Source organism: Meles meles, chromosome 2 (genome assembly GCF_922984935.1).
Source record: "Meles meles chromosome 2, mMelMel3.1 paternal haplotype, whole genome shotgun sequence".
NCBI lineage: Eukaryota > Metazoa > Chordata > Mammalia > Carnivora > Mustelidae > Meles > Meles meles.
This window is the reverse complement of record NC_060067.1, coordinates 194,678,206-194,705,923: the sequence shown is the minus strand read 5'-3', so window position 1 is coordinate 194,705,923 and position 27,718 is coordinate 194,678,206. Positions and strand designations below refer to the sequence as shown.

The window sequence follows — 27,718 nt, the reverse complement described above, 5'->3', positions numbered from 1 at the left end:
TAGTCAAGGGAAAAAGTGACTTAAAAGTGTACCAAAATATTGCATTTACTTTCAGGTAGTTAGTTTTTTTTAACACATTGTAAAAAGACATCTCTCTCTCTCCCTCTCTCTCTCTCCACACTACTGTTTATAATGAATTGATCTTGTCATCTGAACCTCAGTCTCATAACCATATTATTTTAATATCATATTCATGTGTGTATTTTATATGACTGTTCTTTTTTTATTTCATTTAAAATATAATTGAGTTAATGGGGCCTGGGTGGCTCAGTCAGTTTAGTGGCTCACTATTGGTTTCAGCTCAGGTCATGATCTCAGGGTCCTGGGATTAAGCCTCACATTGGGCTCTGTACTCAGTGGGGAGTCTGCTTGTGGATTCTCTCTCTCTCTCCCCCCACCCTCAGATAAATAAATAAATAAATAAATCTTTAAAAAAATATATAATTGAATTAAGAAACACAAAAGAACATTTTTGGTTATAGATGCCTCTTACAATGAAAACCCCAACAATAAGCACAATGTTTTGCATTCGGCAATGTCTCAATACATTTAACGATTAAAGACTGTGAAATATGTATGTTATATGTGTTTATAACTATATGGGACAGTATGTATAACATGCATATGTATTTTGAGAGGCTTATTAAATTAAGCATGAAGAGCAGTGGGTACGTTAAATTACTATTTGCACTTTATATGAGTGTTGGTGGAACTGAATACCAACTTAAAATGTATCATAAATTATAGCCTACCTCCTTTTTGTTTTTTGTAATAGATTTTTATTTACTTATTTGAGAGAGAGAGGGAGAGAGAGAGAACACAAGCAGGGAGAGGGGTAGAGGCAGAGGGAGAAGCAAACTCCCCGCCTGAGTAGGGACTCTGATGTGGGCCTCCCTTCTGGCACTCCAGGATTATGACCTGAGCTGAAGGCAGATGCTTAATGGACTGAGCCACACAGGTGCTCCACAAACTACGCTGGTTAAGGAATTAAATTCATTCTCAGAGTATTTTTAAATCCTCTTAGAAATGCCTTTCATTGTTAATTTGTAAGCCACAAATTGCCTCATTTTAACGAATACTGTTTTTGCCCACTTTATTACATATTTTATTTCCTAGACTTTATTCCAAATGACTTTTGGCTGTTCTCAAAGGAATATTGCAAAGAGCAATCTAAAGAATTTTTCTAAACTACTGAAAACGATTCAGAAGATTTCAGTGGAGTAAGAACATATAACTTTGTCAAATGCAACACTAGCTATTTTGACCTAGCAACACTGATTTGGATGTGAAAGTTATGGGATGTTTGTTAAATTCACAGTCTTCATTTGTTAAGTTGCTTTTCTTCATTTTTTTTTTAAAGATTTTATTTATTTCAGAGAGGGAGAGAGAGAGAGAGCGTGAGCAGGGGGAGGAGCAGAGGGAGAGAGAGAGAGGAATAATCTCCAGCAGACTCTGCACTAAGTGGTAGGCCCTAAGACCCAGAGATCATGACCTGAGCTGAAACCAAGAGTTGGACACTCAGCCACCCAGGCACCCCTCTCTTTATTTTCACTCCTGTTGAAGACTCTGTATAACATTCCTAGAGTTAATGAGATGTGTCTAGAGGAAATATAAATATTATGTCAGCCAGAAGGGATATTTGCATTTGTGAGCTGGCTGGCTGTGACCTACATGTAATGTTTACAACTAAGTCCTCTAATATAAGCTTGATTATAATGCAATAAATCATCATTCTGAAAGAACATTTTTCTTGTTTTCTTAAATTATACAATACTGACTTTTTTTTCTGGAGTGAGAAATGGCACTTCCAATTATTTAGATTATAAAAAGCCAAATTGAATTTAACTGACATTTGAGCTGTGGCATTCAGATTTACGAGAAGGAGTCCATTGCAAGAAGAGAACTGTTGTCATTTTTCTCCTTCCAGCATTTCAAAGACATTACATTTGTTAACTATTCAACTGAAGTTTCATTTTAAGGAGGCAGTTGTCTTTTCAGGGTCTGCCTCTTGCCCGTTGCTTCTGAACATGCATACAAAAGCCAGAGAGCTGCACTGAAATGTACAGTGTACATTCCTCCTGTCTTCCTTCCAGCTTTGAAATGTAGAAAGTTCTGAAGATAGCCCTTTTTGTCAGAGGTGATATGTCTTACCTTTCTTGTTCATTTTTCTGTCTTTTCAGAATGAAATTCCTCAATTAGTTGGTGAAATTTACCAGAATTTCTTTGTGGAAAGCAAAGAAATATCTGTGGAAAAATCACTTTACAAAGAAATCCAGCAGTGTCTTGTAGGAAATAAAGGTATTGAAGTGTTCTGCAAAATCCAGGGAGATGTTTATGAGACCCTAAAGGATAGGTATTACCCTTCGTTCATTGTCAGTGACCTGTATGAGAAGCTGATGCTGAAAGAGGAAGAGAAAAATGTCTCCCAGTTGATTTCCAACAAGGATGAACTGGTGAGTCACATTTAATTTTCTCCTCCCTTCTCAGTGGTTAAGCTCCGAAAGTGATCGGTTAGGCTCATATTGTATAAGCTGAATTTGGTGTGCGCCTTCAACTTTTAATGTATAGGACTGTAAGTAGAACTTACAGACTTCTTCCCTTGTTCCTGTGAAAACTGACTACCACTGCCTGGTGTCTAGTCAGAGACCTCACTGTCCCCTCTTGACCTGAGACACACCCCAAAAATGTGAAGGCAGAAAGCCTGTGGGGTGGGATGTTTGTGGCCTAGACCAGATAAGAGAATCCGTAGAACGTGGTGCAGCCTGAGAATTGTCAAAGGATGGGGATATAAGGAGAGGAAGAGAATGTGGGAGGAGTTACAGGAAATATTTTGGTGTTAAAAAATATCAGATGTAAGTAAGATAGATGTTCCAAAGAAAACCTTGCTCAGCCACACCTGAAGTCTAATTTTCTTAAACGTATTGTCATTTAATTGGAGAACTACAATTGCCACCTGTCATTTACTATTAATGATTTACATTGGTTTTAAGATTTGTGAAGGTCCAGAGAAAAACAAAATGTTTTATAGTCACCCAACATGGAAAGATGGTAATTGATCACGGATTTTTTTTTTCTGCCCAGTGGTATCTCAAGCCCTAGGGAATCAAGTACTTGCTCTCGATGATATTAGAAGTCAGTATCTCTGAACTATTAAATTCATTCCTTCAGACTTTTTAAAAGATTTGTTACTTAGTTCTTTATACTTTCAATGTATAACACCACCAAACTGGTCCAAAAGTCATTATTCATTGCATTGTTTTTTTTAAGATTTTATTTATTTATTTGACAGACAGAGATCACAAGTAGGCAGAGAGGCAGGCAGAGAGAGAGAGGAAGGGAAGCAGGCTCTCCACTGAGCAGAGAGCCTGATGCGGGGCTCAATCCCAGGACCCTGAGATCATGACCTGAGCCGAAGGCAGAGGCTTTACCCCACTGAGCCACCCAGGTGCCCCTCATTGCATCTTATTTTTAAGATAGGTCAGTTTGTTTAATTTTTTATTATTTATTTATTATTTTTTGGTCAGATTATTGTAACTGTGTTACCTCTCTCCCTCAAAAATTAGAATGGTTAATTTGCAAATGCTGTAGAAGAGGTTATTCAGATTAATTAATAATGTCAGTACCCAACAGATAAATTGAGAAGGTCTTGAACTAACAGTTGATATGAAAGGCAAACAAATATGAAAAATTGTCCACTTCACCTTGGACTCGAGTAATATGTATCACTGATCTTTTTTTTCCTACATTTATGTTTATTAAAAACTGACATAAACAAACAAAACCTGTACAAAAAACATCCCCAATTATGTATCACTTTGAAATAGTAATCTTGAGAGACATTATCTCCTAGGACGCCCTCTTCCTCTACCCCGACCACGTCCTCTTCCTCTTCCTCGGCCTCGGCCTCTTCCTGCAACAGCTTCCCTTTTCTTAGATTTCACCTTTGGTTCAACATCCACAAGTAGTGTATCCAGAGGTAAGCTGTCTGGTAGGATAAAATATCAAATGTTATTTCCTCGAATACTCAAGTGTTTCCAGCTGTACCGGTTCTCTATTCTTCAAAGTCATTTTCACAGCTTTAAGATGGGTATAAGATGGGTATTCTGCTGACATCTACACCTGTGATTGTTCCATGGACCTGTGTTCCATTCTTTAATTCGATGGTTACAGTTTCGTGACTCAATTTCATCAAAAATCTTACGAGTGTCATCCTAGCGGGGCCGTCACTGTTTCGGTGGGATCATTCACAAAACCCGACTACCCAGGTCTGAAAGACTAGGCTTATGTATCACTGATCTTTTGAAAGCTCCTACTTCTAAAAATTTATCTTAAGATAATAACTAAAGGGTAGAAAATTATATATATAATGGAGTTTGCTTTAGTACGTTGGGGATAGCAAACCAGCAAAATCAACCCAGAGTAGGAATATGTGTTAGTGTACTATCAATTCCCAGGGTATTATGCAGCCATAAAAATTAAAATTTTGTGTTTTTATTATGTTTAAACTGTAATTAATACCCTCAAAATAAGCAGCATTGTAAGTTACATGGAAAAGACAGAATACATGTTTATATATACAAAGTGTAGAACTATGTCATGATCTGTACATTGCGGACAAAGATTTGAAAGACCCTACAACAATAAAAAAGCTTGGTTTTTAGGATTATTAATACTTATTTTTGTTGAAAAAAGCTATTGTTTGTTACTTACTAATTACCAAAAATTAGAAGAAAAAATTCTGGAAAAACGTTAAGGAATATAAACAAAGAAGAAAACTGTTTTCAGCTGTTCTTTCCAGTGCCCCGCACAAATCTGTTTTATATGCAGTCTGTTGGTAATCTATCCAGATTTTAAAAGTTACACAGTTCTTTATGAATCTTAAGTCACTTCACTTTTGTTTAATTAATCAATTTTAAGTCACTTTGAAATGCTAACCATTTTACTTGTAAAATGATCTACCTGTTTTATAAAATACATCTTCAAGAGAAGGACTGAACAAGGTGTATACTGAAAATACTTTCACTAATGGGTACTTGGAAATTTTATCTTATTTTTTTAGAGATTTATTTATTTATTTGACAGAGAGAGAGAACAAGCAGTGAGGAGCAGCAGAGGGAGAGGGAGAAGCAAGCTTCCCGAGGAGCAGGGAGCCTGATGCGGGGCTCAATCCCAGGACCCTGGGATCATGATCTAAGCTGCAGGCAGAACCTTAACCAACCGAACCACCCAGGCGCTCTGGAGTTCTTATTTTAAAGGGACTTGCTTGAGTTTTCTATGATATTCTTTGGAGCCCGAAAGGAAGCCAAGTGTTTCTCAGTGTCTTTGTCCAGGATTAGGCACAGATCATTCGGTTGAGCTGGATAGAGAGCTCAGTTGCTTTCCTCTGTTCCAAGCAGATTCCCTTGGGTGTACGATCTGGAAAATAACAGTATGGAATCCACTCCAGGCCCTCCTGCTTTATCAGGCTTAATGATGTTTCTTTTATCACTGAAGTCCTGAACACCAGTTATTTTGGTTCCAGATAACTTTGATTTGTTACTTTGTTGAGGCAAAGCAGCCAGCTCCTAGGCTTTCTACCATAGAGTCTTTCCTTAGTGGGATCTAGTATTGGGCACAGTGTACTCATATCTAACCTATACCCTAGGTAATAATGGCTGAACAGTCGAGCATCAGAAGATAGTGTGGTTCTGGGGCACCTGGGTGGCTCAGTGGGTTAAGCCGCTGTCTTCGGCTCAGGTCATGATCTCGGGGTCCTGGGATCGAGTCCCACATAGGGCTCTCTGCTCAGCAGGGAGCCTGCTTCCCTCTCTCTCTCTCTGCCTGCCTCTCTATCTACTTGTGATTTCTCTCTGTCAAATAAATAAATAAATAAAATCTTTAAGAAAAAATTTCTTAAAAAAAAAAAAAAGAAGATAGTGTGGTTCATGTGACTTTCTCCCCCAGGGCCCGGGAATTGAGGCTGGTGAGGAAGCTGTAGATGAAGGCACCAGCCGGATTAATGAACAAGCCAGTTTTGCTGTAAACAAACTACGAGAACTAAATGAGAAACTTGAATATAAAAGGCAAGCTCTAAATTCTATTCAAAATGCACCAAAACCTGACAAGAAGGTAACTCTTTTGCTTTCAAGGTTGTCTTTGAAAGTTTCCTCTTTCCGATTTGATAAAGTTTTCAGTTTATGTTTGCAAATCATCGCAGTTTCCTTAAAAAGAATTTTAACTGTAAGTTCCGTTGTTACTTTTTTGCTTCTAGTATAGAGTGAGAAAAGTAGTTGCTTTTAGTCTTCCATGGTTTGGGGTTCTCTCTCAGTCATCAGCGGTGAGTAGCTCCGTGTTCTCTCACCTGGCTTGCCAATGTACCTTTACAGAAGAGGGCAAAGCATTTCCTTGTGCCAGACTCATTTTTGGAAGTAAATTAACTCCACGAGAACAATCTTTTAAATTTTCATTTTTCTTTCAAATGCTGTGAGTCACAGTTAGAGAACTTCACAGAATTACACAAGAAATAAATCGTCTTGCTAAAAGCCAACAGAATTGGAAACCTTAAAAATGTAGACAGCGTCTCCCTAACTGGCACTTTGCAAACCCCAAGCGGTGGTGCAACTTTTTGCTTTGTGGTTCTGCCTCTTCAGAGTCCAACAGGGAGACGTCTCTGATACAGCTATGGCTGATGCTCGTCCGTCTGCCCAACCGATCTCCTCTGGCAATTTCTTGAGGGTGTGTTCAGCAGCAGAAGTGATGAGTAAATTTCTGATGCTGAGCCAGTCACTGTGGGGCATCAGTGACGTACCAAGCCTGACCTGTACCCTTCGGGAGCTAACGTGCTGATGGTGGGACTAAAACATACCCACATGAAGGTGAAGCCCATAGTCACAGCCCCGACTGATGGTAAAAAGCAGGTTCAGAAGGTTTAGGCTGGGAGTGCTTCCTATAGACTTTTTGAGCAAGGATGGAGTCCTTGCAGCCTTCATGTTCAGGAGAGTTTGGAGCGAAACTTCTGCCCTCACACCGCAGAGTTACATAGCCTTATAGGTTTTCTCAGGAAAGGGATCCATAGCCTTTAAAAAAAAAAAATTACTTATTTTTAAAAAATTGTTGCAAAATATACATAACATAAAGCCTACCATTTCAGCCGTTTTGTACAGGTCAGTGTCTGTGCATTCACACTGTTATGCAACTGTCAACTACCATTCCATCTGCAGGACTCCTTTCATATGGCAGAATTGAAGCCCTGTGCCCATTAAATAATACTTTCCATTCTCCGCTCCCCAGCCCCCTGGCAACCACCATTCTGATTTCTATCTCTTACAGATTTAACTACTCTGAAATACATCATGAGTGGAGTCATATAGCATTCATCCTTTTGTGACTGGTTTATTTCACTTAGTATAATGTCTTCAAGGCTCATTCATATTATACTGTGTGTCAGAAATGCCTTCCTTTTTAAGGCTGAGTAATTTTCCACTGTGTGTATATATAGCATTTTGTTTATCCATTCACCCATCAGTGGACATTTGGTTTGCTGCCGCCTTTTGAGAATTATGAATAATCCTGTCATGGACATGGGTGTATAAATATCTTTTCAAGGTCTTGCTTTCAGCTCTTCTGAGCATGCACCCAGAAGTGGAATTACTGGGTCATATGGTAATTCTGTTTTTAATTCTTAGAGGAGCATCCATACTTTTTTTCCATAATGGCAACAGCATTTATTACCTTCTCATCAACAGTGCATGTAGTTTCCGATTTCTGTATATCCTCACCAATAATCGTTGTTTTTCAGTTTTTTGATAGTAACCATCATAATGGGTATGAGGTGGTAGCTCATTGTGGTTTTGATTTGCATCCCACTAATGATTAACTAAGTTGAGTATCTTGTCATGTACTTTTTTGTCATTTATGTAAATTTTTTTGGAGAAATGTCTATTCAAGTCCTTTGCCCATTTTTGAATCAGAATGTTTGGTTTTTGTTTTTAAGTTTTTAGAGTTCCGTATATATTCTAGATGTTAATACCCTATGAGATAATGTGATTTACAAATATTCCCTCCAATTCCATGGGTTGCCTTTTTACTGTGTTGATAGTATTTGCACAAAAGTTTTAAATTTTTATGAAGTCCAGTTTTCCTATATTTTCTTTTGTTGCCTTTGCCTTAGGTGTCATAGCCAACGAGTCTTTGCTACTCTAGTGTTATGAAGCCTTTCCCTATGTTTTCTTCTAAGAATTTATAGTTTTAGCTCTTATGTTTAGGTCTTTTCTCCATTTTCTTCCATTTTGAGTTAATTGTTGTATAGGAGTTTAGGGAAGTGTCTCACTTCATTATTTAGCATGTAGGTATCCAATTTTCTGAGCACTCTTTATTGAGGAGATTGTTCTTTCCCCATTGATTGGTGTTGGCACCACTGTCAAAAATCCTTTGACCTATATACAAAGGTTTAGTTCTTGGCTGTCTATTCTAGTCCATTGGTCTACATGTTTGTCTTTATGTCAGTACCATACGTTTTGGTTAGTGTAGCTTCATAGGTAAGTATTGAAATCAGGAAGTGTGAGTCCTCCAACTTTGTTCTTTTTTAAGATTGTTTTGTCTATTCAGTCTCCCTTGAGATTCCATATGAATTTTACAATGGATTTTTCTATTTTTGCAAAACACATTAGAATTTTTATAGGTATTGTGTTCAGTCTGTAGATCACTTTGGGTAGCACTGTCATCTTAGCAATGTTTAGTCTTCTAATCCATGAACATTGGAGATCATTCCATATAGTTATGTCTTTAATTTCTTTCATCAGTGTTTTATAGTTTTCACTGTAGAAGTCTTTCACTCCCTTATTTAATTCCTATTTTTAAATTTTTATGCTATTTTAATTGGAATTGTTTTCTTTTCTTTCTTTTTTTTTTTTTAAAGATTTTATTTATTTATTTGACAGACAGAGATCACAAGCAGGCAGAGAGGCAGGCAGAGAGAGAGAGGAGGAAGCAGGCTCCCTGCAGAGCAGAGAGCCCGATGCGGGGCTCGATCCCAGAATCCCGGGATCATGACCTGAGCTGAAGGCAGAGGCTTTAATCCACTGAGCCACCCAGGCGCCCCAATTGGAATTGTTTTCTTAAATTTCCTTTTTAGATTGTCCATTGTTAGTGTGTAGAAATATAACGTATTTTTGCCTGTTGATTTAAATATCTACTACTTTGCTGAATTGTGCAGCATTGCAAGTGGTTTAATAACTCTCAGGATGTTTTCCCTTTGGCAGATTGTTTTAAAGTTGAAGGAGGAGATAATTCTAATAGAGAAAGAACGCACAGACCTACAACTGCACATGGCAAGAACAGACTGGTGGTGTGAGAACCTCGGAATGTGGAAAGCCTCCATCACCAGTGGAGAGGTAGTTCTTACTGCTTTTCCTCCCAATTAATTTTAAGAGTATGACTTTATACAGAAGATTTTGTCTTAGAGAATTAAGGTTGAGGGTAGAAAACCTATGTTTGTTCTTGTAGACTGCATTTGTCATTCCTCCTCTGCTGTTTTCACTCTGTCACACCTGTGACTGCAAATTGTAGGAGGGCTGCCTGGTATAGATCTGTTTTCATTCCACTTCAGGTTGTCCTTATTCACTGGAATTGTAAGCAACTTTCAGATAGGGACAGTCAATGTCTCTGAATTGACATTTTATTTTTCCATTGACAATTGAAAGGTGCTTTTTGAAATTTGAAATTTGATGGTGAAAAATTAAAAATTTAAGTGTTTCTGATTGTTCCATTGTGCTGATTTCATTCACTTAAATCTCAGTTGCTATAAGATCTTTAGTAATGAATATTTTTTCCTTTGAATTAGAAAATATGTTGCTATTCTTTGAGGAATATGGGTAACAGTTTTCAAGAATATGCTATATCCTTTTTGTCTTTGAAAATAATTTCTTTTCAAGTAGAGAAGCATGTGGGCATTTACATTGTTAATGTTGACGACTTCTTCATTCCCACCTGCCTTACTATCAGTCCTGTGGAAATCTGGAGTTGAAGATCAGGTCCACACAGAAACCAGATCATGAGTAACATAGTGTTAACGTTCACACTCTTACTATGGTGTGGGGCGGGCTTGAAATTCATAATCTTAAGTTTACCTCTAGATTACATAGCAGACAAAGCATATTCTCCAGGAACTACTGTGAAAGCACACATAGTACATGAGTGCTTAACCAAGTGCTTCCCCATGTCTTCGGTACTTAATAGCACTCCCATCAAGGTAAGCTGCAGGAGTTTGCTGTGACACATTGGTCACGGAAAAGATAGTGGATAAGGCACTCAGGAGTCCCCTGACTGCCAGATTTCACAAGGCAGTCCCATGGGGATTATGTGGAAGATATGTCTGCATCATGCCAGAGTCTCCTGAATTCTGATCCGGGCTGACTTCCTTACTAGATATGTGATCCTACGAACCCAGGGACCCTGTGTGTGCCCTTACCTCCTGCGTCCTCACAGTGGGATAATGGTCCTACCTCATGGGGCCCCGGGCATGCTCCAGGAGTCTTATGCTCTTTCCTTTGCCTTCCTTATTGAGTCTTTGTCTCTAATTCAGTTTGTGATACCAATTCAAGCTTAAATTCAATGTGTTTTGTATTTTCTCTTAATCTATTTATGTTAAGTACAATAATGGCCTGTTCTGAATTGTGATATTGTATATATATGTTAAGGAACTGTGTTAAGGTATTATCTAAGTTGGAAGGTGGAGGAAATTATGTGTTTCAATGTAAAATTTCATGAAAATTAAAATCATGGTTTGTTGAATCCAGAAATTAATATGGGGAAGGCTTTATCCTTTCCTGAGACAGGTTTTGGCGTATCTCACACCTGTTTGCTTGCTGTTCATTTGTCTTTTCAAAGAAACACACTTAAGATGTTAATTAAGTCTACTATATTATTTTTCTTTTGATGTGTAACAAATTACCACAAATTTCATGGCTTAAAACAACACCCATTTATTAGCTCACAATTCCGTAGGTTGAAAGATTAACAAGACTCTCTCATTTTCTACTCATTGCATCATAAGGCTGAAATCAACATACTGGCCAGACTGAGTTCTTGTCTGGAGACTGGGGGAAAAATCCACTTTCAAGCTCAGTCAGGTTGTTGGCAGAAAGTTCCCTGTGGTTGTGGACCTGTCTCTGTTCTCTTGCTGTCAGTGGAAGTGCTGATGCGTTCCCCCAAGTCGCCCTTCTCCATCTTCACACTAGCACCACGTGTGCGGGCTTTCTTGTACTTCCAGTCTTTCTGATGTCATCTCCTGCCACTTGCACAAGGAATCTCTCTGTACTTCAAGGGCTTGTGTGATTAGGTTAGGCCCACCCAGGTAATCCCCTGTGTTAATGTCAGCTGTCAAGTGTAACATAATCTGATTGCAAGAATGGATTCCATGATATACATAGTTCCAGGGATGAATACACTAAGGAGGGCATATACACTAAGGAGTGGGAGGTCTTGGGGGCTCTTTAAAAATTGTGCCTACGGAATCTGCTCACCATCCTTTTGTTGTGTTTGTTTTTCCTCAAGGTTACAGAAGAGAATGGTGAGCAAATGCCTTGTTACTTTGTTATGGTAAGCTTACAAGAAGTTGGAGGAGTTGAAACTAAGAACTGGACGGTCCCCAGGAGGCTCAGTGAGTTCCAGAATTTGCACCGGAAACTTAGTGAGGTATGAATACTCATGAACACAAGGTGTAGAATTACTAAGCAAGAAGATATGTAAGAGCTCCTTTCAAGTTTTTACATATAAAGAAACTAATTAACCTTTCTCCTTTGCTGTGGATACTGGCAAAGTGGCATTTTCAGCCTGACATTTGGAAATTAACTCATAGACCAAACCATTTTAGTAGATATCCTTCAGGATGAAGAATTGTCTGATCTCCACTAAGCCTCATAGAACCTCAGAGCTGAGAGAGGGCTAGGGATCACTTAGGGCCACTGGTTTTTGAAGCTGCCAGTTTTGACCTTTTAGTGGGTGAAATCAATTAATGATTGTAGGACAAGAAGAGCATAGAATATATTAGATTTCAGGGCACCTGGGTGGCTCAGTCATTAAGCATTTGCCTTCGCCCGGGTCATGATCCCAGGGTCCTGGGATTGAGCCCCGTGTTGGGCTCCCTGCTCAGCAGAGCAGGAGGCCTGCTTCTCCCTCTCCCTCTCCTGCTTGTGTTCCTTTTTTCACTGCCTCTCACTCTCTGTCAAGTAAATAAATTGAGTCTTTTAAAAAGAAAAAAAAAAAAAGAATATTGGATTTCAGCACGAAGAGTAAGGATCATAAAGTGTTGTGGTCGAAAGCACAGACTTGGGAGCCACACTGCTTGCGTTTAGATCCTAGCTGTACTATTTAGTAGCATATGACCTGGGATTTGTCACTGTGTCTCGCTGTCTCTTGGTCAGTAAAGTACGAATATTGATAACGCCCATGTCTCCTATCTCACAGAGTTTTTGTGAGAATTAAGGGAATACAAAGCATTGAGAAGAAGGTGTGGCACCTACCAAGCATTAGCGTGTTGGTGGTGTTAGTAGTAGCAATGAGCATTATTTCATAGAACTTCTTAGTTTTACGGGTGGGTTATATTTTATATGTAGATATGCATGTATGTGTGGGTCACATGTTACAACATAGCATGTATTTCCTACTGTGAGTTTTAGTTAAAAATGTCAGAAACCTTCTAATCTAGGTCAGTTCTTTTATTTTAAGAGGAGAGGAGCTGACCCCAGAGAGTTCGATCAGTCTATCACAGGACCTGTTCCTAGTGGCCCAAACCAGATTGGAATCCGGATCATCTTATTTCCCATTTCTTATCCTCCCATCTTTCTCAGGAACTGCATCTTCTCTAACTCTCCTCCTCCTGAAGATGACGGCCCTCTTCCCTGGCAACTGAAGCACTCTTTGGTCACTTCTCCTTTTGTTTCTGTTAATTGTTCTCTGGCTCAGAATGAACGGATACTGGTAAAATCCTGTGGTCACCTATTAGATTGCTCTTCTGCGAATGAAATGTGTCTGTTTCCTTTAACCTTTTCTCCGAAGGGGATTTTTTTTTTAAACCCTTGTAATCACTAACTAATCAATACTGTAACTTCTTTGAGTGCTTTTAAAAGGATGGTGGCCAAAATCAAGCGTCCTGCCCCAGTACTTCTCAAAGGGAATGTTGTCACCGTGGCAGTGTGGAAAGCGAAATCTCTGTCTTAATAAAAAATTACATTTTCCCCAAAATGTGTGAGTAAAATTGATCCTACAGAAAAGTGTGTCATTTTCCCTGGGACAAACCAGTGTGAAGCCAAAGTTCAGTGTCCATCCAATTGCTGATAAAAACAGAAGGAAGGAGAAAAAGGAATTTAGGGGAGATTATGAAATAAAATGTGTATGGAAAATGTTCTTTGGAAAAAAAAAATAAGTAGACTGAAGCCTTAGAGCCTTAGAAGAAATAAACCTTATAAAATTCCATGTCTGTCCTTTAGTCTCATTTTACTTATCTATAGCTGATCCCTGGAGTTCTTTTCTTACCCTTAGAATTTACTCTCCTGTGACTTTTCATTTTTGTGTATGAACCCTTCCTGTTGACAGTGGGAACAAGAAGCACCTTTTCAGGTCCCTGGTGAATTTTAATCTTCCCTTCTGACTCTCACTGCCTCTTTCATTTCTTGAAAATTGTCCCATAAATTTGAGCCCTGATTTGTATGTCTCCTTGGGCACATGCCATTGTACCCCTGATTCTTCTGTGGGCTCTGTGGGAAGGGCTAGTTTTTCCTTCCCCAGTACCCAAAGTACTTGCATGCACTTGTTACAAGTGACTTCTTTTGCTGTGGCCAGGCCAACAGGGTACTCCTGTGCACGGAGGATGGCAACAGCAGTTAAAGCGATTGCAGGCAAAGGCTGTGCTCACTGACTTTTCAATCCCAGTTGGTTTCATTAAGCATATTCATCTGGCCCCAGTGCCTTCATGAAGGGCCAGTGTTTGGAAATGGGGGCAGAGTCTGGAGCATTTGGAACCCACTGCCCTCTTAGGATCCGAGGGGCAGACTGGCAGAGTCCTGTGTGGGAACTGGCATGAAGAACACAGAATTTGTGGTCAGATGGATCTGGGTTTTAATCCTGATCTTTAATTGTCTCATATGTGAAATCGGAATAACAATCGCCAACTCTTCGAGTTGTTATCACACACGCCGAGCTTCTAGCACAGTGTCTGGCAGAATGTAGGACTCAAGCCACAAAGGGTCTGTTATTATTTGTTGATATATTATTATTCATGTACTTTCGTTTTGCAGTTTGCCACTGAAGGACAATAATCTTTCTTTCTGTTGTTTTTCCAAATGGGATAACTTTTTCACAGAGATGCTGTAAACAAAGCATGTTCTAATAGGAAGATTTTCTTCCTGTGAGCCAAGTGTCCACACCTAGAGCCTTGTGCTTTGTGTGTGTTGTGTGAATCTACCTGATCAGCCTGGTGTCTGCACTGGCCAGCTCCCAGGCATTCAGAGTCCTAGGGATGAGCTTTAGCTCTTTTCATCAAATGTCCCATTCCTCTTGATTCTGTGAGCCTGATTAGAACAGATTGCAAACCTCAGAGGAACAAGTACAGGAGGAAGTTTTTTTTGTTCTCATTATAATTATAAGCTTTTTTTTTTAACATGAAAATATGATTCGAGATGCTAACATTTAATGTTTTCTCCACAGTGTTTCCCTTCTTTAAAAAAAGTCCAGTTGCCTTCTCTCAGCAAGCTGCCTTTCAAATCTATAGATCACAAGTTTATGGAAAAGTCAAAGAATCAATTAAATAAGTTTTTACAGGTAAGCAACTGAAAAGTTTTGGATACGAAAGGAAAAAATTAGTTATTGGGGTTAAACTGTCATCATTCTAAGAGCTTGCTTATTTGCTTCCTGGTCTTATAGGTTGTGCCAGATCCTCAAAATATCTTTGGTTTGTTTGTTTGTTAATAATTAAGGTATGGTGGTGCCTGGGTGGCTCAGTGGGTTCAAGCCTCTGCCTTCAGCTCAGGTCATGATCTCAGGGTCCTGGGATCAAGCCCCGCATCAGGCTCTCTGCTCAGCGGGGAGCCTGCTTCCCCCTCTCTCTACCTGCCTCTCTGCCTACTTGTGATCTCTGTCTGTCAAATAAATAAATAAAATCTTTAAAAAAAAGAAAAAAATAATTAAAGTATGCTATGCACACACAAAATATAAATACAGAAAATATAAAATATGTACAGTACAGATACCATGTGAGCAACTTGTCCTTTTCTGAATACTGAGCCCACCTTGTAACTAGCGCCCAGGCCAGTACTTCCTTCTTGTCATGGCCTTCGTCCCAGGGTGGTTGCAATCCCAACTACTAATCACACAGATACAGTTGTCTTTGAACTTCCTGTAAATGGGGTCATGCAGTGTAGACTCCTTTTTGTCTGACCTGTTTCACTCAACAACTGTGATCAGGGGATCTGTCCATAGTGCTGTTCTGGTTGTAGATGATTTGCTTTCACTACTGTGTATGTTTTTCATTGTGCAAATACACTACGGTCTATTCATCCCACTGTTGACGAGCATTTGGACCATTTCCAGTGGAGGCTATCTTGAAGAAGGCTTCTATAAACTTCTGGTACTTGACTTGGGGTGAATCTGTGTTGTGTGGTACCTCCGGGTCTGGGTTTCTTCATTTGTCCAAGTGGTTGTGGTAGTTTTTACACTGTGACCACAGCGTGTCAGGGTTCTGATGGCTCCCCCTACTTACCCCTAACTCTTCTCTGCCTGTTTCTCTCTAGTCCTCCTGGTGGGTGTGTGCTGGTATTTCACTGTGGTTTTAGTTTGCGTTTCCCCTGGTGGCTAATGAAGTGGAGCACCAGTCTGGGTGTTACTGGCTACTTGGATTATTTCTCTGGTGAATTGTCTGGTCAAGTTGAGTCTGCTCTTCCATCATGTTGCCCGTCTTTTCCACACCGCCCTGTGGGACCGTATGGGATTTAGATGCGAATCTCTTGTCAGACCACTTATGTTGCAAATACCTTCTCCCTTTCTGTGGATGGCCTTTTCCGTCTCTTAATGATTTCTTTTCATGAACACAAGTTCTCAATTTTAATTTAGTCCACTGTATCAGTTTTGTGTTTTATGATTATGCCTCTGTGCCTGTTAAGAAATCTTTGCCTACTCCAAAGTCCTGAAGATACTCTCCTGATTTTCTCTAAATGCTTTATTGTTTGTCTTCAGTCCATTTTTAGAGAATAAGGCCAAACATATTCTACCCTTGATAGCAACCACTATTTATTTTTCCTTAGCTGGTCCCTCTGTATTCAGAAGATGGTTAATTTACTCAAAGCATGGACTGCAAAGCCCATATAGTCTTCGGAGGCATCAAATTTTGCATCATGAAACACTTTTTGGCTATATAGTGGTAGCTAGATGGCCTGGGATTTTTAAATAATGGATGTTGCCAAACTCTTAGTGAAGGCTTTATTTTAAAACATAGTTGTTCAATCAGAAGTATGGGTCATTGTTAAAATAGATTTAAGTCAGAGTTGCTTTGAAAGTGTTAGTCTCTTTTTTCCATTATTCCTATCTTCCTCCCTCTCTCTCCTCTCTCTCTATATTTATATATGTGTGTGTGTTTTAACCCACTGAGCCACCCAGGTGCCCCTGTGTGTGTGTTTTATGTATATATGTATCCTAAAGTTTTTCCAAGATGCAAATTATTTTATTCCCTGAGGGAAACTTTCATTTTTTTAATATAATAATATATAAATATGTGTGTATATGTACATATAATATAATGTAATATAGGGTAAATTTCCCTTAGGAAATAAAACAATTTATACCTTGAAAAACTCTCTGAATTTAATTATGGCAGAACTGGATTAGAGAATCGCCAAAGTTTAAATGCTCTTACATGAGAATTTGAAACTGAAATACTACTGTTTTGTTGCTGATTCAAAATATCTAGGAAATAATTAAACTCACTCCCACACTGTACATGATTAAATCATTTGGATGAGCTAACAATCTCGTCTGTGAAATAGAAGTGCATTGTTCAAAATCCAGGATTTCTAAGCTTCAGGTGTGTAGCTTTGGAACCCTCCAGCTGACTCTCTTGTTTCCTTCCAGCCTCTGCTGTTGGGAGGGTCTCTGTTTGTCTGGCCTTTCCTGGTGTTACAGACCCCACACTCTGGACCTGAGCTTTTGGGGGCACAGGAAGGGCGCATTTGTGCCTTTACTGGATTGGTGGTTGTGAAAGTGGGTTAATGAGTTCTGCTGTTGTGCCAAGAGAAACTGCACTCTGAGACCCTGCCGATAGGTCGTGGGGACATGAACAGGCTGCAGCTAAGCCAGATGAAACAGTGGTGTCTTTTGTGTGACGTTTTATCTTTTAATCAAGAGGATTTTTAAGTCAGGAAACAATAATTTAGTTTGTTGTTCATTTCCTCAAGGACTCTTTGATAAAGCCCTAACCCTTGAATGTATTTAGGTAGGTTATATAGCAGATTGTCATTTCAAAGTGTTGTCCCACCAACCGCTAACAGGAAAAGTAAGGGGCAGAATGCTTCGTCTTTTATTGGGTCCACAGGACCTTCCAGAAAAAGAGATTCCACTGAGTGTATGTTTATTTATAAACATACTTGAATGTTTATTTATGACAAATGGTTTTCTAGTGAAGCATACGAATCGCACAGATACCTAATAATCTAGCTACTCATGGCACCTGGGGGACTCATGTTGGTTGAGCATTTGCCTTTAGCTCAGGTCAGGATCCCAGGGTCCTAGGATCAAGCCCTGTATCCAGTTCTGCTCTGCGGGGAGCCTGCTTCTCCCTCTTCCTCTGCCTGCTGTTCCCCCTGCTTGTGCTCTCTGTGTAAAATAAATAAATAAAATCTTAAAAAAAATAACATAGCTACCCATTCCTGGCCATACTATTGCTAATATCTTTCTTCATTCTGCTCACATAGGCACACCACCCACCCCAGCCATTCCCCGCCTGTGGTGCTCTGTCCTGCTTCTGGGTATGCATGTGCTGTGCACTCTTCTTGGAATGTCGTACCCCTTTCTGCATCACCCACTGAATGGTCATCTGAGGTCTTTACTAGAATAGAATTAACATGCTGTAAGTGTTTGGAGGGAAGGAGTTGGAAATGGGATGCCATCCCCAGAGAGCTTAAAAATGATAAAACCCCAATTATATCTTGCCCCGCAGAAATCTGTGAGAATTTCTCACTTTTCCTATGTACTTAATCTGAGTATTTTCCTTCGTAATAGAATATAATTTAGGCCAAAGTCTTATCACCATTCATGATCTCTTTATTTATGTTGATTGTAATAAGTTTGAGACTTAACATTAGTTAAGGTTTCCTACTATTTTATAAAATAATGCTGGAGTATAGATTAGCTAAAGGAAATCAAGTTAAGGGGAGGATATCTCCTGCCATCTAATCCATCTGTACGTACGGCTGAACATTTGATACTCTGCAAAAGGACTAAAGGCCTATTTATTGGGCTCCAGGGCTGGAGGAAGGCAATAGTGACACCAGCTTCCCATCCCCCTTAATCTCCTTCTCTCCATCTGGGCAGAACCTGCCCATTTTCAGTTCAGTCTTCTGCAGGACAGAGGAAGCTAGCAACCACTGGAATGTTGATTGTCCCTCTTGGAGCTCCTATCCCCAGTGTGGCAGTACTGGATGTTCTCATAGGTGCCTGTTCTAGGATTTCAGCCTTCACCTGAACAAATGTATTGTGACTGTCAGGGACCAAGTCCTCTGAGACTAGATCTTAACCTCTTCTGCCATCCCAGGCTCTGACATCAGAAGTTCTGTGTGCTCCCAGTGTCCCTCTCTCCTAAGGGGATTCCATCATCAATGGGGCCCTGTTTCCCACTGGTCTCATTATTCCTAAACCCTTTATCCTTTTTTTGTTGTTGTTATTGGTTTCAAGTTTTTTTTTTTTTTTTAAAGATTTATTTATTTGACAGATAGAGATCACAAGTAGGCAGAGAGGCAGGCAGAGAGAGAGAGAGGAGGAAGCAGGCTCCCAGCCAAGCAGAGAGCCCGATGCGGGGCTCGATCCCAGGACCCTGGGATCATGACCTGAGCCGAAGGCAGAGGCTTTAACCCGCTGAGCCACCCAGGGGCCCCTTAAGTTTTTATTTCAATTCCAGTAGCTAACATACAGTGTTATATTAGTTTCTGGTGTACAGTGGAGTGACCCAACACTTCCATACAACACCTGGTGCCCATCACAACAAGTGCCCTCAATCCCCATCACCTCTATCACCCATCCCCTCTGGTAACCATCATGTCTCTAGAGTTAAGAGTCATTTTTTTTGTTTGCCTCTCTCTCTGTTTTCCCTTTGCTCATTTGTTTTGTTTCTTAAGTTCCAGATATGAGTGAAATCATATTAAACCCTGTATCTTTTAATACTAGACATTTAGACATTCTTGTGGTCATGTTGTTAATCTTACTGTCCTATCAGTAGCTCCTGCTTGGACATAAAATTAATTTATGTTCTTTCCTATCTCTGGAGGCCAGATAAGTACGTAAAGAACTTAAGGACATTTCTAGTCTTGAACAGTTCTGTAATTATTTGAACAAGCTCTGCTTAGAAGATGGCATCACGGGGAGAAAACTCCTGCCTGGTGTTCAGTGCCATGTGACAACTCAAAGTGTCTTTTTTCGGCTGATGTACAAGGTCTGAACCCAGCCATAAAAGGGTGGTTGAGTGGTTTCCTTGTGCAGTGTGCGAATGTGTAAGTTGTTCCAGCGCCACTGGGTGGAGTGAAGTTGACATTCGCAGGCAGTGGTCCCTGGTTCTGTAAGCTGTGTGCGAAGCCGGACGTCTTGTTGCACTGAGCAGTTGTCCACACAGCCTTTCCCACAAGCAGGATGATTAGGGTGCTTCAGTTAACCTGCAGGGGTTGCTTGCGATTAAGATCATCGGAATTCATCTCAAATGCTCTGTTTCAGGGGGAGAGGGAAATGGTTTGGGGTCTGGAATTATGAAAATAAATACCCAATGCCTTCCTTCGCGCCTTCCTTTCCCCTGTTTGTGGTGGTTTCCAGCAGCATGGCTGTATTCCTCCATAAGAGTAATGCACCCTCTTTCCTCCCCAGAATCTGCTTTCGGATGAAAGACTGTGTCAGAGTGAAGCACTTTATGCCTTTTTGAGCCCTTCTCCTGACTACCTCAAGGTTATTGATGTGCAGGGGAAAAAATCCACTTTTTCATTATCCTCATTTTTGGAAAGACTTCCTCGCGACTTCTTCTCCCATCAAGAGGTGAGCTGTGGAAAGGTCATGCCATTTGTGCAGCAGATTTAGGGGAATGTCTTTTTGAAGGTTTCTTGAAGTATTTTAGACCTTGGCTAAGGCTTTAACATCAAGCTTTTCCCTGAGGTTAGACACACATTTTGGTCTGTGTTGAGAATGCATAGATTTCTGCATGTAGGAAAGTTGAAAGAGTACTTAAGTTTGAAACATGAGAACATAGTTGGAATATACACTTGAAAGGAAAGAACAGCTCTACCAACTTTCCTGGATAATTGATCTGCTTCCTTTGATCTTTCTGTACCCCCAGGAGGAGGCAGAAGAGGACAGTGACCTGTCAGATTATGGTGATGATGTGGATGGGAGGAAAGACGCCTTGGCTGAACCATGTTTCATGTTGATTGGGGAGATCTTTGAACTTCGAGGAAGTAAGCTTCTTTGTTATTATTTAATGGTTATTGCTGTTAAGTGGTTACACACACACACACACACACACTCTCTCTCTCTCTCTCTTTCTCTTTCTCTCTCTCTCTCATAATATCCTTCCTGAATCAAATGTGTAGTTATATCCATTCATTCATCAGCAAATACTTTCAAGAGCCAACAAGACACCATGGTAGAATCTGAGGCCATGACCTTAAGACAGATAATTATCTCTGCACTTGCAGAACTTTGGGTGAGTTTCTGTATACCATGTTCCTCTGAATATAGATAGAATGCCTTGAATTTCTTCTTGTGATTTAGCATGGCCTCATTGCTTTATCCCCAAAAGGTATACAAAAATTAATTTTGCATAGCCAAGGAAGGAGCCATGTTGTTCAAGGTGAGGTTTGGTGCTAGTAGGGTGTGCTATGGTCAGCGACACAGGCGTGCTTCAACCTTGTCCTTCAACTACACCTTTGTTCCCATAGAAGAGTGGTTAGCACTAGAAGGGTGTGGGAGTTCTGTCCTTCAGGGGACATTTGTTGATATCTGGAAACATTTTGGTTGTTACAGATTGGGGAATGGTGCTACTGGCGTCTTGTGGGTAGAGGCCAGGGATGTTGCTAAACTTCCTATAATGCACAGGTCAGCCTCCGACAACACAGAGTTGTCCCATCCAAAAGAGTCAGTGCCCAGTTGAGAAGTGTTACCCTAGTAATACTTAAGGGAGATGTACTTAGAAGAAACAAGAGCACAAAGAGGATGAAAATACTCTCATTAAGACCCACACAGGTGCTTCTCTCCCAAAGTGGTCCTTGGGTAAAAGGTCAAACCACACTACTTGGGCATGTCTTGAGTCCTAAATAGGACCCTCTGTCCACACACAGCTTCCATAGGCCCCCACCACTCTACATCATGAGACCAGTGTACTCAGTGTCCCTGGAGCCTCAGGACTAGCTAAAGCTAGGACAGGTGCCTGAAGGCACACCTCCCCACCTAGAAGAGAAGCGCAGGAGAGAAGTCAGGGTTAGCAAAGCACAGTGACGCCACCAGGCAGTGCTAGGTGTGTTGCCCTGTGACTGACCGCCCTGTGCTCCGTCTGCTCAGATTAGCATCTCTTCCCTTGGGGTGAAGAACGTGGGCTAGGAGTTTTAAGTGCCAGAATTCATTATTTTGGCCATCATAAGCCAAAGCTAGAACAATCAGCAGCACTTTGGGAACATATGTTTTAGATACCGCTCTGCAGAAGAAACAAAAATATATCAGATGTAGAGTTTTCCTTCGGTGAATTTACAACACAGGAGTTCCAACAATGTGCTTCACGTTAAGTAGTAAACCCAAGTCTAAACTACAGGCCTAGACTTATACATAAGGGGGTATTCATTTTAGCATCATTTCAGTAATGAAAAGTTGGAACTAAGCTGAACTTTTAGAAATGGGAGATAGTTAAATTAAGAAATACCCATGAGAGAGTATCATCCAAATGCTAGAGATGCTTTCAGATGAAAAAGCTATCCCTGTTCCATATTTTAGAGACTCTAAGGTATAAACTGATGTTTGCCTTGGTTCAATGTAGGCAGAAACAACTAGTTCTCCACCCAAAGTCTGACTCTTGCTCAGTGAGATCTGGCCCATTAAATCGTGAATCCTCCGTTCCCCAGAGTGGAGGGAGCAGCGTTTCAGCTTTCGGCAATGTGCTCTTCGTGATCCAGAGACTGAGAGACAAAGTCTTGTCTTTGCAGCGTGGATTTCCTCTATCATATGCCTGCTCAGAAGCATATTTGGTTTTGCCAGTGACATTTCAGAGGGGAATAAATAGAACATCATTTATAATGAGATGTGATATTGTTGCCATCAGCAAAATTCTGGAGTAGCTGCAGCTGCTTCCGTCTCTGAACAAATGAGTCCTTGGAAGAAATACTAGGGATATTTCCTGTGTAGTTTGTGGTCTGGGGACCAGGAGAGGCTAAGAAGAAAGTAGTAAAGGCACAGATCAGTGATGGGAGAGAATTTGCACGAAAGACATTTTGTGGTTCCTGCTCTAGTTCAGCGTACAAAAGGACATCCATAAGATAGCCTTTAAAAAATCAGCAACTGTCACTCATCTGTCAGGCATTCTTCTGACAGCTGCCTATGTCCTCAGACCCTCTGCATGGAGCTGCCTCTCTCCTGCCCTAGAAAGCCAGAGTGAAGTTATCAGCACTGGCAGGCATGCTCCTCCCAGCCGAAATGACAGACGAAAGTGAACGCGTCTGCTTGCTCTCAGCGTACTCTGAATTCCATAAAAAATTAAAGGCACTCTTGAAGCATAGTTCTGATTCCAAGACTTGACTCTTACTTGAAAGATTAACAACACTACTTTAACTGGACATTTAGGTCCATCTAAAAAGTTAGAAATAACTTTAGAATGTTTTCAAGTCTGTGTTAATTGTTGATTTTATTTGGGTGGTTTTCCTTGTACAGAGGTGTTTGTGAACTTAGTTCTTTTAGGTTTTCCTAATTGGGCAGAAACCCTGAACTCTTATAGATAAGACTGAATTTCTCATTTGCTTATGTGTGAATAGCTAAACATTTCAATGAATGGAAATTTATATAGATGGAAAATTGGCTTAGATTCCAATTTGCAGAACGGAAATATCCTCATAGCATTTCTTTCTTTCTTTTTTTTTTTTTTTAAGATTTTACTAACTTGACAGAGCAAGACTATGAGAGGGAATACAAGCAGGAGAAGTAGAAGAGGGAGAAGCGGGCCTCCTGCCGATCTAGGAGCCTGATGCGGGGCTCGATTCCAGAACCCTGGGATCATGACCTGAGCCGAAGGCAGATGCCTAATGACTGAGCCACCCAGGCGCCCCCTCATAGCATTTGTTTGCCTTCTTTTGGCTTATATTCATATTTGGTACCTGTAAAAATATCTCTCCATGTTAATAATAAAAGTTTAGATCTGTAAAACCTTTCACAACACTCGCATAAAATATCATCAAGATCCTTAAAGCAGAAAACCACATGTTATTTTCCTTGAACAGAAAAGGAGACTGAGGCTCAGAGAAGGTGGTTTGTGCCTAGCAGCTCTGCAAGGTGGCCCAAGAGAGCGCTGAACCCACCTCTCACTCAGGGACCTGGCTCTTCGAAGTTCACCTTTCTTCCAAAGGCATAAAATACATAAAAATATGCAGTGATCTACAAACTACTATCCAAATGGGAAGTTAGACCCACCCATTCATTAATATTTCAAAATATTTGTCAATATTGGACCGCAGATGTTTCTCATTCAGAGCAGTGTGTGAGAAAATTGGGTTCGACAAGCCAGACAGAAATCTAAAATAGGCATTGCACTGTCTGCTAGCAGAAAACAGACGTCTAAGTAGCCCGGAGACATGTGAAATAAAGTATTCTTTCCACTTGCTAGCTCAGCTGGTTGTTCAGGCATTGAAAAGCTATAAAAACTTAGGTTTTCTCTCATCATTTGCTATATAGAAAATGAAAGCTTAGGAGAATTTTGGGGGGCAGAAGTTTGCTAACCTAGACCCAGATTCTGCAGGTATCAGAGTCTTGAGTTTGGTGTCAGGACTTGGATTGTGTCAAGTGATAAGAATTTATGCTTTTTTGCAGCTGTGAAAATGTCATCATTGTGATATACTATGCAAATTCTTTTCCTCTGATTTCTATTTCAGTGTTTAAATGGGTGAGAAGAACATTAATTGCTCTTGTTCAAGTCACATTTGGAAGAACCATCAACAAGTGAGTTACATGACATTAGTATTTGAGTTCATGCTTTACTTTTTGCCTTAATGGTCAAATTATTAAACTTGTGGTATGGTAGCCAGGGATCTCTCTAGCTGAAGGTTTTGTATTTTCTCACTTTGTTTCTGCTATGATTCTAAGATTGGGTAGAGAGGTTTCTGAAATAATTTCTCCCATAGAACGCATGATGAACTAGATGATCAAAGCTTCAGCTAGCCTCAGCATTCTGGATGAAAGGGCCGGAAAGTACTGTTCTGCAGGGGCATCTGGCTACCTTAAATTGTGGAGTGTGAGACTCTTGTGGTTGTGAGTTCAAGCCCCATATTGAGTGTGTAGAGGTTATTTAAAACATAAAAAACAAAAGCAAAAACAAAAAAGTTCTGTGAAGTTCTCTTTTGATCATGATGACCAGTTGGGGTATCTTGGACACAGTGTTTTTATGTTATATGATGGGAATCAGTTTATGGCTTAGACTCTAACCCGAAATGAAAGTAGGATGAGCATCACATGACATGTATTTATTTGGAGGGAAATGCAATCCATATGTTTTCTTTTTTTCCAAGTTGGGGTAACATTAAAATAGTAATTGCTCTTATAGTTAATATCTTAATATCATCCATTGAGATATATGTGTATAACAGTATTATAAGCCGTATGTGTATTCTAAGCTATACATAAGAGTTTATATCCAGTACTCTTCAAGAGATAAACATGACTTCCTGCACAATAAAAATGTGAATCACTTATACTAAAGGATAAGGGGGAGAAATCACAGCAAAATATGTTTCAAGATGAAATTATTGGATTTTTCCATGTGAAAGATCAGTTGTCAAAACCACCACAGTAACCTCGTACATATGTTTATCATATAAATCATAACTTTTTAAGGAAAACATAGTGAAGAACAGGTTATCTTCTGACTCATTCACAAATAGAATATATTTTCTTTTTTGTCATAAGCAAAAGTTCATTTCAATTCTGAGATCTTTAAAAAATGATATTAGTGTCTTATTTAGTTTACTTAGTTATCTAAGCTTTTGTTTTAATCAGAAACATGGCCCGTATAACTTACCATTTCAGTCTAACACAAGCCTCTTAACTGTTACATAGACAGGCCTTAGATAAAGAAAATTCCACCACAGCCCTATATTTCTCAGTACTCCATACTTGCTAATTTGTTTTCCTTTTCAGTTTCAGCAAACCATGCATACTTTCTTTGTTCCTATCTACGATAGTGGCTCTTACTTAAAAATGAGCAGCCGTGGTTTGTGAGCAGTGGATACATTTGGCAGTTAGTTTCATGGGACTTGGAGGAGAGGCATCATGTGGAGGGTTTTCAGGCTGTTCATTTCAGTGGGCTTTTTATCAGGTAGAGAAATGATGGAGCACCTGGCCCTTTGCTATTTTTGCCTTTAGCAGAGATGACACTTCACAAAATTAAGCAGCAGTACAATATGTGCCTCTTGCCTTGTACCAACTATAATTTCACATACCAGAATTGATTCAAAAGCTTCCTATGGTTTTGGCTAATTGAGAGTCAGACTTAAATTGGTAGAAAATACTTAGGTGATGGCCTTTTGTGAGAGTCACTTAGCTAATTTTAAATTGTAAGTTGAAATTTTCTTACTTAATTTCTTCATGTAGTGCCAGTGAGTGACTCAAAGCAACACTACAGAAAAACAAGCTGTCTGCATTTTCATGTAGTTTTTTTTAAGGTAGGAGGTTGGCAGGTTCTCAAAGCAGAAGTCCCATTAAATTAATAAAATTATTTTATTTGGTCTAGATATGAATTGCTCAGGTTTTTTTTTTTAAGATTTTTTTATTCATTTGAGAGAGAGCACATGCATGGGGAGGTGGGGAAGGGCAGAGGGAGAGACAGACTTTGAGCTGTGCAGGGAGCCTGACGTGGGGCTGGAGCCCATTGTGGGGCAGGATGCCAGGATCATGACCTGAGCCAAAGGCAGACGCTTAACCAACTGAGCCACCCAGGCATCCCTGAATTGCCTAGTTCTAAACAGTATAGGGAAGTATCGTAGGAGACATGTAGTTACGAACAGAATTAACATAGTTTTGAGTCATGTTGTAGTTTATAGACATCAATAGTAACTGATTCCTGTGCAAAGTACCAGGGCTTGAAACCTCTATTTCAGATACTGTTTCTGAAAGCCTTACATTGTCTCTTTAAATAGTTAGGAAGTCAGATTCTTGAAGGCTTTTTGATTTATTATTATTATTCATGAATTTGAAATTTCAAGATTTTCTGGCACTGTCAAGATGATTCTTTCCCCCATTTCCCCTTCCAACCACACAACTGCTCTTGGGCTCTTTGAACTGTGTTGTCTCTTGACAGCAAAAATCCTGGAATGGGTTAGCATTTTACTAATGACTAATGAGATAGGGCTATGTGGAAGAGCTGGATAACCAAATAAAAGCCATTTATTTGTAACTGTGCAAATCAAATGTCTGCCTAACTTTTATTCCCAGAGAAGTGTGGAATACTCTAGCAATGTATCTTTTCAAAGGCTTCCACTTTAAGGTGAAAGGTAGTATTTTGGGGCATCTGAATGGCTCATCAGTTAAGCATCTGCCTTCTGCTTGGGTCATGGTCTTAGGGTCTTGGGATAGAGCCCCACATGGCTTTCTGCTCCTCAGGGAATCTGCTTCTCCCTCTGCTTCTTCACCACCGTCTGGCTTGTGCTCGCTCTTGCTCTCTCTCTCTCTCATATAAATAAATAAAATCTTAAAGAAAAGAAAGAAAGGTAGTATCTTTTTTTCCCCTTGCCTAGAGAGCATGTGAAATGCTTACCCTGGGTCAGGGCACTCTACCTAGTATGATCTGCCATAGCAACACCAAGAGACAGGTAGTGAAAAAGCCAGGTTCTTCTCCCAAGACTTCAGGAGCTCAGGAAAGCTTTCAGACCACTTTTAACAGTCTTAAAATGATTTATGTTTTCAATTTATAGCACCCCATGGAGAAGTTAGTGAGTTAAGTACTGTGCACAGTTAAAGTAGCTGCAAGTTTCAAACTAGTCGGTCTCCTCTGGGTTCTTGTTCTTACCGATTGCAGGGTACTACATGGCAGACATTTGGAGAGGTCGGTACCAACAGAAAAGTGAGCTGCGGGAATGAACGGTCATCCAGTACCACCAAAATGAAGAATACCTTTCAGAGCCAGAGTTTAAAAATCCAATTCCTAGTTTATTCATCAAACATTTAGATCAGGCTGTATCTTCACCTACCCATTGATAAATGCCTTTTGAGAATAGAGTATACAACTTTTAAAAACCTCATCCAAGAAATATTTTTC

The 27,718-nt window shown here is 40.0% G+C and overlaps 2 protein-coding genes across 2 annotated transcripts in view; one reads left to right on the top strand and one right to left on the bottom strand.

Annotated features, from left to right (window-relative positions):
• SNX25 (sorting nexin 25) overlaps positions 1-27,718 on the top strand; it is a 124,241-nt gene that overhangs the window by 94,512 nt on the left and 2,011 nt on the right. The window contains exons 9-16 of the mRNA XM_045998412.1: positions 2,181-2,453; positions 5,944-6,108; positions 9,240-9,371; positions 11,533-11,673; positions 14,683-14,796; positions 20,092-20,256; positions 20,555-20,672; positions 24,342-24,408. Coding sequence (XP_045854368.1) covers positions 2,181-2,453; positions 5,944-6,108; positions 9,240-9,371; positions 11,533-11,673; positions 14,683-14,796; positions 20,092-20,256; positions 20,555-20,672; positions 24,342-24,408 — 1,175 coding nt within the window. The remainder of the gene's footprint in view (positions 1-2,180; positions 2,454-5,943; positions 6,109-9,239; positions 9,372-11,532; positions 11,674-14,682; positions 14,797-20,091; positions 20,257-20,554; positions 20,673-24,341; positions 24,409-27,718) is intronic.
• Positions 3,732-4,296, bottom strand: LOC123937514 (small nuclear ribonucleoprotein Sm D1-like). The gene is made up of 2 exons (XM_045998421.1): positions 4,120-4,296; positions 3,732-3,985 (listed from the first exon to the last, which is right to left on the bottom strand). The coding sequence occupies exons 1-2, from the start codon at positions 4,208-4,210 to the stop codon at positions 3,840-3,842; spliced, it is 237 nt and encodes a 78-aa protein (XP_045854377.1). The 5' UTR covers positions 4,211-4,296; the 3' UTR covers positions 3,732-3,839.

What these genes read in the sequence shown, in the direction of transcription:
- LOC123937514 (XM_045998421.1), bottom strand. Translation starts at nt 4,210, where the DNA reads ATGACACTCGTAAGATTTTTGATGAAATTGAGTCACGAAACTGTAACC. An exon ending in GGTCCATGGAACAATCACAG is followed by an intron (nt 3,986 to 4,119) that starts GTGTAGATGTCA and finishes TTATCCTACCAG; the next exon opens with ACAGCTTACCTCTGGATACA.